At 56.4% G+C, this 14,517-nt stretch overlaps 1 protein-coding gene across 2 annotated transcripts in view; it reads left to right on the plus strand.

The window, feature by feature from the left end:
• Positions 1-6,989: 6,989 nt before the first annotated feature.
• EMID1 (EMI domain containing 1) overlaps positions 6,990-14,517 on the plus strand; it is a 40,064-nt gene continuing 32,536 nt past the window's right edge. For both annotated transcript variants that reach the window (XM_055549408.1, XM_055549407.1), the window contains exons 1-3: positions 6,990-7,090; positions 13,058-13,171; positions 13,630-13,733. In XM_055549408.1, coding sequence (XP_055405383.1) covers positions 6,990-7,090; positions 13,058-13,171; positions 13,630-13,733 — 319 coding nt within the window. The remainder of the gene's footprint in view (positions 7,091-13,057; positions 13,172-13,629; positions 13,734-14,517) is intronic.

Consider the following 14,517-nt stretch of genomic DNA (forward strand, 5'->3'; position numbering starts at 1 on the left):
GCTCTGAATGGCTTCTCTCACCTGTCCTTCGCACCTGCCAGATCCAACTAACCTGCAGGGACTCGTGGCTGCCACTCCAGATGCATCCAGCAGGGGATGGGGAGATGGACGCTTTCCCCACACAGAAGGCCTTTTCACCTGGCATATCTTTTTCCTAGACCCTTGGTGACCAAGCATCCCCCTTACTAGCAGACAAATTCCACTACCAGTGATTTAGAGTTTAAATGAGGAAGAATCCCTGTTAAATGGGCCCCAACATTTAACAAGGTTCAACATATCAGTCATTAACACTCTAGTATAAATGAGCCAATAAATTTTTTTTTTTTTTCTATTCTACCCGCCCCCTCCCCTCCAGCTAGGGGGATGCTGCCTTAAGGAGACTTTACTAGTTTGTTTTTGCAAGAGGAGAGTGTGGAGAGAGAAGCAGAGCAAAGGGACCCCCAGAGAAGGGAGGAAGGGCAGAAACAGGGGGCAGAAAGGAGGGGATTTGGGGGAAAAACCAGAGGAAGGCAATTGGGACAAATGTTGTTAAGAAGCAGCCATTTATTTGTCTAGTTCTTCATGGCTGACACAGCACAGCCATAGGAAAGTCCCCAAGCCTTGTATCCCTCCCTCCTCTGCCTTCCAGATGGGAACACCGAGACCCGGAGAGAAGGGTCTCACTGTGGATCACACACACATCCAGGTCTCCTAACTCCAAACACAGGTGCCCTGCCGGCCACTCTGTCATCCTCCCTGCAACCCCAGAGGTGCCAGCCTCTCCTCCTAGGATTTCCGAGGAGGGCAGGAAGGCCCTCTTGGGCCCCTGATTTATGATTTTCTGACAGCTTCCTTCCTGCTACCATTCCCTTCCAGCCCCCGTCCCAGCCCCACGAGGAAGGAAAGAACTGGGTGAGAAGGGCAGCTCCATGGAGCATAACTAACTTGGCTGGGCAGCTACAGGCCCTCGGGTCCCCCAGCATCCCCGCCCAGGCCCAGCGAGGGGCCGCAGCCCCAGGCCTCCAGATCAAAGGCAAAGGATGCAGGCATTGTTCCCTAACCTGGAAGGCCGGCCCTCTGGCCCTGCCCTTTGTCTAGGCAGAGGTTCTGAAGGCCTCTGGTGCTGCCTGGGCCCCTGGGGGCTGCTGCCATGGGCTCGGGTACCCCAGCCTTCTTGGGCTGCTCCTGCCCCTATAGAATGGGCAGGATATGGGTGCAGATCACCAGGGGCACCTGGGCTGGTGTGTGGACAGGGCTGATCTTACAGGTACCCCCAGCCGGGGAGGCTGCCCTTGGGACATAGGCGGAGAGGAGAGGCCCTTAGCACAGGCCCCAGGGGGAGATAACGGGAAGGACGGCTGTGACCCAGGTTTGTTTGCTGTTAGGAGAACAGCATTTCCTGTTTGGACTAGGCTGCTGGATGTGTCAGTGAATCCACACCAGCAGGGCTATGTTTCCCAGACCCCGTGGCCTGCTTCAGGGTTGGGGTGGGGGCGGGCGGTGTCTGAGTCCATGTCCCCATGTGGCCCACACACTTGTGTGTGTGTGTGTGTGTGTGCTGCCTCTCACCTCCTCAGCTCCCGATGGGAGTCTAAATCTGCGCTGATCTCTCTTTTCACCCAAAGAAGCCCCCCATGCAGGGCTGGACCAGAGGGTGGCAGTGTGGCCTGGTGGGTAAGCACCCAGGCCGGCCTCCATCACTCACCAGCCTTGAGCCCCACACCTGGGGATAATCTGGCGGCCTCCCAGGTGTGGGGGAAGAGGGCAGGCGACAACGAAAGCAAAATGCTTAGCGCAGCACCTGGCGCACGGTCAGTGCTCCGACCAGACCGGAAGCTGCTGTCGTTACTGGCGGTTGTGGTCGAGTCTTGGCAGCAAGAAGATCAGGCCCCCGGGGAGGAGGCCCCTCTCCTCCCCATCTCAGCAAATGCTGAAACCTCAAATGACCAAACCCAGGTCCCCGCAGCATTTCCTGCCCTTCCTGCTCAGGGAGCAAAGAGGACCAGAAACTAGGCTGATGTGCACCAGGAGGGTGTGCTCGAAAGGGCGCCTCATACTGTGCCCCAGGACCACTGCCCAGAGACCCAAAGCTTTAAAAACTGCCTTCTCTTTTGTTTGTTTAATTGAAGCAGGGTTGATTTACACTGTTGTGTTAGTTTCCAGTACACAGCAAAGTGATCCATTTATATATATACACATTCAGTTTTTCGTATCATTTTCTATGATAGGTTATTACAAGATAGTAAATATAGTTCCCCTTGTTTATCTATTTTATATAAAGTAGTGTGTATCTGTTAATCCCAAATACCTAATTTATCCTTCCCGCACCTTTCCCCTTTTGTAACTGCAAGTTTGTTTTCTATGTCTGATTCTATTTGTGTTTTGGAAATAAGTTCATTTGTATCATTTTTTAAGGTTCTACATATAAGTGGTATCATATGGTATTTGACTTTCTCTCTGACTTACTTCACTTAGAATGATAACCTCTAGGTCCATCCATGTGCTGCAAATGGCAATATGTCATTCTTTTTACGGCTGAGTAATATTCCATTATATATACAATGAGCTCTCATGGTATATATAGGTATATCTATATACCACATTTTCTTTATCCACTCACCTGTTGAGGGACACTTAGGTTGCTTCCGTGTCCTCAACTGCCTCGCGCTGGGACTTCCCTAGCAGTCTAGTTGTTAAAACTGTGCACTCTCAATGCAGGGGGCATGGATTCAACCCCTGGTTGGTGAACTAAGATCTACACAACAAAGAGTAGAAAGTACAGCATAACTAATAATATAAAAACACTACATCTCAGAAGGACATTTAAGGGCATGAAGAAATGCTCATGCTATCTTAAAGAGAAAGCAAAGCCAACACTTACAGTGATCTACAAATATGTACGAACATGTAAAGAAAAAAAAAGCTGCCTTGTTTTTCCAGGTAAGGAAATGAGGCTCAGAGAGGAGAGGTGACTTGTCCCAGGTCACACAGTACCAAGTGGTTGCTCATTGACGTCTAGGCCAAAGGGGCACTGAGCCTGCATTAACCGCTGGACTGCACTGCCATGGGCTCTAGCTGTGGAGGTTTTTTTTTTTTGGCTGCGCTGGGTCTTTCATTGCTTTGCGCGGGCTTTCTCTAGTTGTGGCTCCGGCTTCTCATCGTGGTGGCTTCTCTTGTCAAGGAGCACGGGCTCTACGTTCTCGGGCTTCAGTAGTTGCAGCACACGGGCTCAGTGGTTGCAGTACATGAGCTCTAGAGCACGGACTCTCGTAGCTTGGAGCACGGGCTTGGTTGCTCTGCGGCATGTGGAATCTTCCCAGAGTGGGGATTGAACCTGTGTCCCCTGAATTGGCAGGCAGATTCTTATTCACTGCGCCACCAGGGAAATCTGGGTTTTTAAAAAAATATGTATTTTTATTTATTTATTTGGCTGCATGGGGTCTTATTTGAGGCACACAAGATCTTCTAGCTGCAACATGCGGGCTCTAGTTCCCCAACCAGGTATCAGACCCAGGTCCCCTGCACTGGGAGCATGAAGTCTTAGCCACTGTTTCACCAGGGAAGTCCTCAGTTCAGTCACTCACTCATGTCTGACTCTTTGCAATCATATGAACTGCAGCACGCCAGGCCTCCCTGTCCATCACCAACTCCCAGAGCTTACTCAAATTCATGTCCATCGAGTCAGTGATGCCATCTAACCATCTCATGCTCTGTCGTCCCCTTCTCCTCCTGCCTTCAGTCTTTCCCAGCATCAGGGTCTTTTCAAATGATTCGGTTCTCTTCATCAGGTGGCCAAAGTATTGGAGTTTCAGCTTCAGCATCAGTCCTTCCAATGAATATTCAGGACTGATTTCCTTTAGGATTGACTGGTTGGGTCTCCTTGCAGTCCAAGGGACTCTCAAGAGTCTTCTCCAACACCACAGTTCAGAAGCATCCATTCTTCGGCGCTCAGCTTTCTTTATAATCCAACTCTCACATCCATACATGACTACTGGAAAAACCATAGCCTTGACTAGATGGACCTTTGTTGGCAAAGTAATGTCTCTGCTTTTTAATATGCTGTCTATGTTGGTCATAGCTTTTCTTCCAAGTAGCAAGCATCTTTTAATTTCATGGCTGCAATCACCATCTGCAGTGATTTTGGAGCCCCCAAAAATAAAGTCTGTCACTGTTTCCACTGTTTCCCCATCTATTTGCCATGAAATGATGGGACCAGATGTCATGATCTTAGTTTTCTGAATGTTGAGTTTTAAGTCATAGCTATGCTGCTGCTGCTGCTGCTAGGTCACTTCAGTCATGTCCGACTCTGTGCAACCCCATAGACAGCAGTCCACCAGGCTCCCCGGTCCCTGGGATTCTCCAGGCTATAGTTTCAAATAAATACCCTGGACCAAGGGACCCCAGCCTCTGATGTCACAATGTTGATAACAGCTTTTCCTTGGAGTATCCACTGCTGGAGAAATTCCACAGTGGCTCAGAGCTCCCACAAGTTTGGTGATAAAGGAACATGTATGCAGTCCATCTGGGCTTCCCTGGTGGCTCAGTGGTAAAGAACCCGTCTGCCAATGCAGAAGACTTGAGTTTGATCCCTGAGTTGGGAAGAGCCCCTGGAGTTGTTTTTTGTTGTTTAGCTGTGTCCGACTCTTTGTGACCCCACAAAGCACACCAGGTTTCCCTGTCCTTCACTCGCTCCTGGAGGAGATGTCCATTGAATCAATGATGCCATCCAACCATCTCATGCTCTGTCGTCCCCTTCTCCTCCTGCCTTCAGTCTTTCCCAGCATCAAGGTCTTTTCCAATGAATCGGTTCTTTGCATCAGGTGGCCAAAGTATTGGAGCTTCAGTTTCAGTATCGGTCCTTCCAATGAATATTCAGGGTTGATTTCCTTTAGGATTGACTGGTTTGATCTCCTTGCTGTCCAAGGGACTCCCAAGAGTCTTCTCCAGCACCACAGTTTGAAAGCATCAATTATTTGGTGCTCAGCCTTCTTTACGGTCCAACTCTCACATCTGTACATGGTTACTGGAAAAACCGTTAACTTAAGTGTATGGACCTTTTTCTCAAAGTGATGTCTATGCTTTTTAATGGGCTGTCTAGGTTTTTCATAGCTTATCTTCCAAGGAGCAAGTGTCTTTTAATTTCATGGCTGCAGTCACCGTCTGCAGTGATTTTGGAGCCCAAGAAAGTAAAGTCCATCACCGTTTCTATCGTTTCCCCATCTATTTGCCATGAAATGATGGCACCGGATCCCATGATCTTAGTTTTTTTAATGTTGAGTTTTAAACCAGGTTTTTTTTCACTCTCTTCTTTTACCTTCATCAAGAGGCTCTTTAGTTCCTCTTCACTTTCTGCCACTGGGGTGGTGTCATCTACGTTATCTGAAGTTATTGATATCTCTCCCTCTGGAGGAAGGAAAATGGCAACCTGCTCCAGTATTCTTGCCTAGAGAATTCCATGGACAGAGGAGCATGGCAGGCTACAGTCCATGGGGTTGCCAAGATTAGGACATGACTGAGCGACTGAGCCCATGTGTTCATCACGGAGCATCTCAGACGCATTTCGAACAGGTGTGGCAGTGCTCCTCACTCTGTGGTCCTCCCAGGTCCCTCCCAGGACAGAAGCCACTGCCCAGTACTTTCCCTTCCTAATGAGCTGTGTGCCCTTCAAAGTTCTCTCTGGGGTGTTCGGCTTTTAAAATATATATATATGTATTTATTTGGCTGCACCAGATCTTTGTTGAGGCAGGCAAGATCTTTACTTGTGGCATGTGAACTCTTAGTTGAGGCGTGTGGGATCTAGTTCCCTGACCAGAGTTTGAACCTGTCGGTCCCGGCAGAAGCGGGGAGGTCAGAGACTATTCTGGAGTTTGGGAAGGTTCTAGGTGCCCTCTGATGAAAGCTATGGCCCCTCCACATAAACACACACTCCTGTCACAGACACATACATCACACACATGCACACAGACATCACACATTTCACACACCCCACCACGCTTGCACACACATGTGTCATATACACATACCACCCTGGCATACACTTTGGAGGAATTCACAGCCCTCTGCCCAGAAGCCCATCCATACACCCCAGATGAAGTAACTCCACCCTAAGCCTGTCCTTCCAGTGTCGCAGATGGGGAGACCCAGGCCCAGGCCAAATGCTGTCTGCACTCTTCCTTGATTGTGCTAAAAAGCTGACACTCCCTCTGAAGTCAGGAGGCCTGGATCTGACCACTCATGGAGTGCTTTGGGTAGATAACATCTCCTCTTGGCCTCAGTTTCTCCATCTGTAAAAGAGCAATAAAAGTGGACACTGACTTATAGGGTCAGCCCAGGTCTTCTTCTCCCAAGGGGGACTACAAGTGCCTGGGCCTTCCTCTTTTTCTCTCTAAAATAGGGAAAACTGTGCCCACCTCACCCACAGTGGTCTTAAGATTAAACTGAGAGAGAACGAGAAGCGCAGGTGAGGTGCCCCCACACACAGTGGAGCGCACCGCTTGGGCAGCTTTTGTTGCATAGGTGGACCGCCCCTCTTGCCTCGATGACTGGATCCCTCAAAAATATCCAGAGGGGATGAGGCCCCTGGCATCATTAGCCCAGGCTTGGTGGTTTGGGGTCCTGGCTGCGTCAGAGACCGTGGCCCAGCCTCAGTTTGCAACACGTGGTTGGGCACCTCGGAACTGGCACCCCGCCCCCAAAAGGGACAAGCGGCGCAGGGCACCAGGCTCAGGTGGGCACCTGGCGGGCTTCCTGGCGGGGTCGCCCGGCCCCCCGGGGCTCCTTCCGGGTTGGCAGCGGCGGCACAAGGGGCGGGGGGCCGCGCGGAGGGGCCGGGCGAGGCCGGGAACGCGCGCCCCCGCCCCGCGCCCGCCTCCCGCCCGCCCTCCCACCGCTGCGCTGGGAACCGGGATCCGCGCGTCCGGGGCGGCTGGCGGCGCGGGCGGGCGGGCGAGCGGGCACGCCAGGCTGGGGGCGATTGCGAGGGGCCGCGCGCGGAGGGCTCCGGGCGCAGTATGGGCGGCCCGCGGGCCTGGGCGCTGCTCTGCCTCGGGCTTCTGCTCCCAGGAGGGAGCGCCGCGTGGAGCGTCGGGGGAGCTCCGTTCTCTGCGCGCAGGTAAGGGCTGACCCCCACACCCTGCACCACCTCAGTGTCCTGCCAGCCCGGGGTTGGGGATCAGGACTCCGGGCACCCCCGCCCCCAACCTCCGTGCAAGCCCAGGATTGGGAAAGGGACCCGGTTCCCCACCTCACTGCCAGCCCCGGTGGGGGCAGGGACCGTGGGCCTCGTTAGCTGGCAGGAGCTCCGGGCCGTGCGGGGGTCCCCTGCTTCACGTATCCGGAGCCAGCAGCCCCCGACAGCGTTCTCCAGCCCACGCCACTCCAACTCCGGACCCCAGGGGAGGGGGAAGGGACACGACGGAGGAAACCCCAAGATTCCTCGTCCCCTCCTTAGGGCCCCCTCCCTGCACGTAGGAGAAGCCCAGATCACCCTCTAGCTGACACTTGGGGGACCCTCCCCCCTTTACCCTGCTCCTGGCTTTTTTTAGTATCCCAGCTATTTATTTCCCTCCAAGGAAGAAGACTGGGGTGGAGTTTCACAGACCTAGGGTCAGTGTCGGGCCCCAGGGACCTGGCATTTTAGACTGAGTGCTGTGGAAGTGCTCTGTCTTCCTGCCCGTCACTCAAGAGCAGGGAACATTCTATCTGGTGGTGTTTATAGAGCATCCTCTAGTACCAGCCAGGGGGCCCTTTACATGCAGTGTTCAAGGATTGAATGAGTTAGGGAAGACTTGTCCCCATTTAGCAGATGAGCAAATCGAGGCCCTGGAGAATTGACAAAATCTTCTAGGCTCTCTGAGCATTGACAGAAGAACTGGGATTCAAATCTGTGTCTTTCTGGCCTTGGTGACACTGTTTGAACCTGCCCAGGCCCTGGTCCTGACTGCAGCCCCTGCCCCCGCTGGGTCCCCTCTCGAGGGCCAGCCACTGCTGCTGTCCGAGGCAAACAATACAGAGTAGCCAGGCCTCTCCGGGCCTTTTCATCCCATTCAAAGGCCTGCCGGGCCCCCACCCCCTATGGCCTCAATTCTTTAATTCTTTTCAGAAATTCCGCTTTCCCAGTGGTCAGGGGCCAGCGTGTCCCCACTGGGCTAGCAAGAGCAGGTGACGCAGGCAGGGCTGGAGGGCAGGGCTGGCTGTGATGTCAGAGGCCAGCGGTGCAGTTGTCCGAGGCGGGGACTGACGCTGGCCGCTGTGGCAGCCACCACCGTGCATGCTGGCCTGGGCTGGCATTCCACCTGCACCTGTCCCCCTCCAAAAACTTTCCGACTGCCAGGAAGGCACACATTTGTATGGTCCTCATTTCATAGAAGACAAAGCTGAGGCTCAGAGAGGGGATATGACCTGCTGAGGGCAAGGACGTGAACCCCCAGGGTCCCAGGTGCCAGAATGACCAAGACTCTGAACTGGGAATACCCAGTGTCAAGCTCAGGATGACGGTTGAGAGGGCATAAGGCCTGCACTGCCCTTCGGCCAGTCCACTGCCTCCCAGCCTGGGCTCCTTTCCCCGCAGGGCTCCCCGCGCAGGAGCAGGACTGTGGCTGTGGGGCTGTCACCCGGTCATTGAAGGCTCAGAGTGACCTGAGCATCACAAAAGCCCCGTAGGCAATGCTGTTGCTCCCATTCTACAGATAGAAAGACTGAGGCCGAGAGAAGAAACAGCACCTCAATCTAAGTCAGTCAGTTCCCAGATCCAGTGTTCTCTTCACCATGGCAGCTCTCTGGAAGAGGGAGCACGGGTGTCAGCTTGGGGAGCCGGGAAGGGTTTGCAGGTCATGGCCAGCAATCAGGGGCTCCAGCCTCAGACACAGCAGGGTCTCCTTCCCGCTCTGTCACCCACTCAGCGTGTGACCTCGGGCAGGTCTCTTCGTGGCTCCAGGGCTCAGTTCCCCTCTCAGTTTCCTCCCTCTTCCTCTCTCCCCTCCCCTCATCCCCTGCTCACGCCCGCCCCATTCTGAGGAGGGTCCCAACCTGCTAACACCAACATTAAGTGGGGGAGGGACCCTCGCCAGAGGAATCTGTGGTTCTGGGCTGCCAGGACCTCCCCTTGTGGCCCCAGCCCAACCTCGCTGGGCCTTGCTGGAGACGGCATGGGGATGTCGCGCGCATCACCCCTCCCTCCAGCCCCGCGCCCCAGGCGCCCCTTGGCAGCCGAGGGACCAGAGGCAGAAAAGAGGCTTTGTGCCTGGGGAGGGGGAGGCCCGGGACAGCATCCAAGGGGCCGCCCCCAGGCCCAAGAATGTGGCGACACTTCGAGACCCCCGGAACCAGAGTGCCTGGGGCTGCGCAGAGCTGCCTGTGCTCATCTTGCCCCTGTCCGCCCCCCCCAGTCCCTGCTTGGGGGTCTTCCGCCCCTCCAAGGATCCTTCCAGCCTGTAATGACCCGTCTGTGTCTCAGCACTGTGGCTTTGGAGTTGACGCCATCACGGGCGCCCTGGCCCATCCTCCTCCCTTGCAGAGTACTGGCTTCCTTTGGGCAAATCCCAGAGTCAAGGAGTGTGGAGAACTTTCTTCCCCATCCTCTCCCCGGGGAGCTCAGATCCCAATGCTGCACCCATAGGGGTGACCTGGGTAGGTGACTTCTCTCGGGGCCTCAGTTTCCCCTCTGTAAAATGCAGAGCCTGACAGTCACAATCTCAAAGTCAAGGCTTGGGGTGGGGGTCGACCCTGTACGGAAGGTGCAGTACTGGTGTCCCTCAGGGAAGCCCCTGGACCCCAGCCTCCTGGCGTGGGCCCCATGTCATGGTCCAGGAGCAAGAAGGACCAAAAAGCACGTCAACACTGCGCTCGGGGCTTAGGGTGAGTCACCCCCTGCTGGAGGAGGTCCTGCTGTCCCCACGTGCAGATGGACAGAGCGAAGCCCAGAGCCAGCCAGGGCTCGTCCGAGGTCACCAGGTTAGGGAGCAGCAGGGCCAGGGTTGGAGCTTGGACTCCGGTGTGGGGTTCGGGCTCCGTCCACCCCACCCCCACCCATGGGTCTTCTTTCTTTCCTCTCCTTTTCATAACGGCCCTTGGCCCCCAGCCCGCTTGGCTGCCTCCTGCAATTAGCCCCTATCACTGTTCCGGATCACAGCCCTGGGCCCTGTGGAGACAAAGTCCCCTGGGCCCCTCGTGGCAGGGGGTGGAGGGCAGGTGGGGGGGGGGGCCCTTGTGGGGGCAGCTGGTGCCAGGCCGAGCTGGTCTGGCCTGTTTTCTCTCCTCCCGGCAGCCTGTGGGGCTGCGGAGGTGTTGAGTGGGCAGGAGTAGCAGGCCCAGCAGAGGGGTGCTGTTTCCTCCCAGCCCCTGCCATCGCCTGGTCCCACAGGAGGTAACCCAGGGTCTCAGGCGGGTTCTCACCAAGCATGCCGGAAGGCGGGTGGGGGTTGGTGGGAGGGGGGGAGAAGCGCCCAAGGGCAGCAGGCTGGAGGCAGGGCTTCCAGGGGCCACGCCCACCTCTGGGAAACCCCCTGGTCCATGCTCCCCTACCCAGGGCCACTGTCTGTCCTCAGTCATTCTGTCATTCAGCAAACCTCCCTGGGCGCCTTTAAAGCTGAGCCCCATCCTGGCTCGGTCCCTGCCAGCACCCTCTCCTAGCACCTTCGTGGGGGAGAAAAAGCTCAAAGCTGCTGTGAGTGGCTGGGATGGGGTAGGGACACCCTGCAGATGCCCAGCTGTGCCCAGAGCCTCAGGAGGCTCAAAAGGTGATAGGAGTTTGCCGAAGCAGGGAGAGGGCTTTGCAGGCAGAGGGAATCTCGTCTGCAAGGGTCGGGGGTGGGGAGAGAGCACTCATGGAGGGAGGGCAGGAAGGAGAAAGAGTGCCAGCTCAAGTGTGCGGGTCCCAGCAGTCAGGGTAATGGGCAGTGTGGGGGAATGTGGACTTCAGGCTGGTAACACCCCTGGAAAGTGGGCGGAGGGGCCAGGCTGGGACCCTGCTGAGGAGCTCAGGTTTTATCCTGGCCACAGCAGAACTGGGTCTTCAAGGCCAGAGAGGGGTGGGAAAGTTTTTGGTGACCTCCCCCCATACAAGATAAAGGGCACGAGGGGCTGACCTTGAATGCCACCTGGTCTGACTGTCCTCTCCTGTCTAAAATCTCTGCTGGCTGGTCACCAGCTTGGTGTTCCCTACGCAGGGGAATTGGACTGATGAGCAGTAAACCAGGGAACGAGACAGCAATTCACACGGGAGATTTCAACTAAGGAGGAAGAAAAAAATCGGCACCTCTGCCTAGGGGTCACCAGCCGCAGGCTCTGCAGAGCTCCGGTGACGTCTGAATTGGGGTGGGCGCCTCAGAGGCCCCCTTCTCTGGGTCGCCCACCTCTGTGCCTTTAGCGGACTGTTTCCTCCTCTGGGATCGATTTCCAAGGGACTCAGAACAGTGAAGGGATGTCCCTAGAGTCCCATGGGGAGTTTGTCCACTGGTTCCCTCCAGAGACTTCCTCTTCCAGGTGGGCCGGGTGGGGGTGGCAGGCGCAGGGCTAGGTTTCTGGGGCGGTGGCGGGACATTCCAGGTGCTCGCCGGCCCTCAGCCCTGCTCAGGGTCACGGGCCTGGGGCTGGGAAAGGAATGACCGCTTCAGGTGACCCTCTCAGCTCGAGCCCTCACCCCTCCAGACTTTCCTTTGTGGCCTGGAGCCCGGGGTCAGCAGGTTCCCAGGCGGAGGCCTTCACAGAGCCACAGACCGTAGCCCAGGAGATGGGGAGGAGACCGGAGCCCAGGGCCCTGGGAGGGAGGCGGGGGGAGGGCTGAGCATCCATATTCCTGGGTTCAAATCCAGACCCTCCACACACCAGCTCAGTAACATCAACAATTATCTCCCCTCACTGAGCCTCAGTTTGTTATTGTTCATTCGCTCAGCCATGTCCGACTCTGCAATCCCATGGACTTCAGCACACCAGGCTCCTCTGTCCTTCACTATCTCCTGGAGTTTGCTCAAATTCATGTCGATTGAGTTGGTGATGCCATCCAGCCATCTCATCCTCTGTGGCCCCCTTCTCCTCCTGCCCTCAATCTTGCTTCAGTTTACCCCTCTATTAAATGAGGCAGGGGGATGTTCAGGCTGTGGGAAGATGATGTAAATATATTTATTTTTTTGCGTATTTATTTATTTGACTCTGCTAGGTCTTAGTTGCTGCTAGGAAAGATTGAGGGCAGGAGAAGGGGACGACAGAGGATGAGATGGCTGGATGGCATCACTGGCTCAATGGACATGGGTTTGGGTGAACTCCGGGAGTTGGTGATAGACAGGGAGGCCTGGCGTGCTGCGGTTCATGGGGTCACAAAGAATCAGACACGACTGAGCAACTGAACTGACTGACTGAGGTCTTAGTTGCAGTGTGAGGGATCTTGTTCCCTGATCAGGGATGGGACCTGGGCCCCCTGCATTGGGAGCTTAGAGTCTTAGCCACTAAACCACTAGGAAAGTTGATGTAAATAGCTTTGGTATACAGTCGGGGCTCAATATGTGCAGCTCAGGATAATTATTCAGTGGCATTTGAAGGAGCCAGTCCTCCACACTTGGGATGGTGACCTTGCTCCCGGCTGTCACACAGAGGGGATAAGTGAGGCAGGGCCTGTCTCCCACATGCCTCAGGGAGGGAGTGGGCGGACGTGACTCACCAGCTGAATTCAGCGTGACAGGGATACAGAGCGGAGAAGCACCGCTCTGCTCAGATGGGGGCAGAGGCGGGCGAGGACTCGGGGAGAGGTGACAGCACAGTGGGTGGAGGTGCCAGAAGAGAACCGGGGGAGGGTGCTCCAGGGGCGCAGCCAGCAAAGGCTTGGAGGTGAGGGGCGTGTGGCAGGAGCGGGCGCAGGAAATGCCAAGGGCTGGGGGTGGAGACACCAGGGCCAGGTTTCCATTGTCTGACCCACCCCTGCCCCCACCCAGGGCTCTGGAAGTCACTCCTCAACCGCAGGGAGACTCCCACCAGGGCCCAAGGGCTCTGAGGGCTCAGGGCTCGCCCTGCCTGGAGCCTCAAGGCTCAGAGAGAGAGAGAGAGAGAGAATGCTGCGGGCGAGCCCTGGACTTCCTGTCTGTTTCAGGAACTGGTGCTCCTATGTGGTGACCCGCACCGTCTCGTGCCACGTGCAGAATGGCACCTACCTGCAGAGGGTGCTGCAGAATTGCCCCTGGCCGATGAGCTGCCCTGGGAACAGGTGAGCGAGACCGTGTGGAGCAGGAGCTGCTGGCGTTCCTGCCGTGGTCAAAGGGCTGGGCCTGAGGGGAAGCCGGGGACCCTAAGGGTGGGTGGACAGAGGGCCCGCTGCCCATTTCCCAGCACCCCCCCCTTTGGCTCTTGGACCACCCTGGAGAGCTTCCAGGGGGAGGATTCCCCCATTCACCCACACACCTTCACTCAGTGAGCATTCACAGCTGGAGGACAGGCCAGCCCAGCTCACAGGGGCTTCCTGTCCAGTTATTTTCTTGATTCCCCACCGCTGGCCAGGGGCTGGGGACGGACTGGAAGGGCTGAGGCCCAGAATTCAAGAGGAGGGACGCTCCAGAGAGGCCTGGAAGTGGCAGAGGATCCCAGGACCCTGGGCTTGTCCTCACGGAGGGCGGGAGAGGGAGCGGGAGGCCCTGTCTGAGCCAGGCGACCCGGGTGCTCTTTCAGCTACAGGACAGTGGTGAGACCCACATACAAGGTGATGTACAAGATGGTGACGGCCCGCGAGTGGAGGTGCTGCCCCGGGCACTCGGGGCCGAGCTGCGAGGAAGGTAGGACTGCCCGGGGCCAGGCTAGGTGCCTCCCCTCAGGTGCGAGGGAGGAGCCGTAAACTTTCGTTCAAACGGTAGGCGCTGAGGGTCAGAGCAGCACGTGTATCGAGGGCTGCTGCATAGAGCTGCCGGCCAGTCGCACAGCCATGGTGGGTGTCTGCTGTCCCTCGGGTGTTGACGGGACCCTGTCAGGACCCGTGGAGGAATTTCCTGAGTGATGTGTGGCTCATAATCTGAAGTTGCACATCCCAAGCTTTTCCTCCAAACTTGGGGACATTTCCACGGGAGGTGGTGACGACGCAGGGGAGGGTCAGCAAGATGGGGATGGCTACACCCCATCCTGCAGGTTCAGAAACCAAGGCTCGGGATATGTGACGGGCACGCAGGTCCTCAGTGGTGGGATTCTGCCTGGCTTCTCCCAGGCCCTCAGTGATGGGAGGACCCAGCGGGGCAACCTGGGGAGGAACGTGCCCCAGGCAGAGGCACCCCCTTACCACACTCCCTTCCCTGCATGCAGCTCAGGGGGCTGGGTGGAACACCCAGCATGGGTGCAGAGGAGGCAGCCTGCACCTCCCCAGAACTGGGAGCTGGGGAGCACCATCTCCTCCAGAGGGCCTGCGTATGCTGAGTGGTCCACCCTCATGGTCTGGCTGAACCCAGGGAGTGGAAGATTTGGGGGCCCCCAGAGTTGTGCTCCCGAGAATGGCCATAAGGAAGATGGACGGGCCCAGAGCCAGCCTGAGAACCAGGCCTGAAGGCCCCTTAATGGAAGGAGGCGCTGGGA

Source organism: Bubalus kerabau, chromosome 16 (assembly GCF_029407905.1).
Source record: "Bubalus kerabau isolate K-KA32 ecotype Philippines breed swamp buffalo chromosome 16, PCC_UOA_SB_1v2, whole genome shotgun sequence".
Lineage (NCBI taxonomy): Eukaryota > Metazoa > Chordata > Mammalia > Artiodactyla > Bovidae > Bubalus > Bubalus kerabau.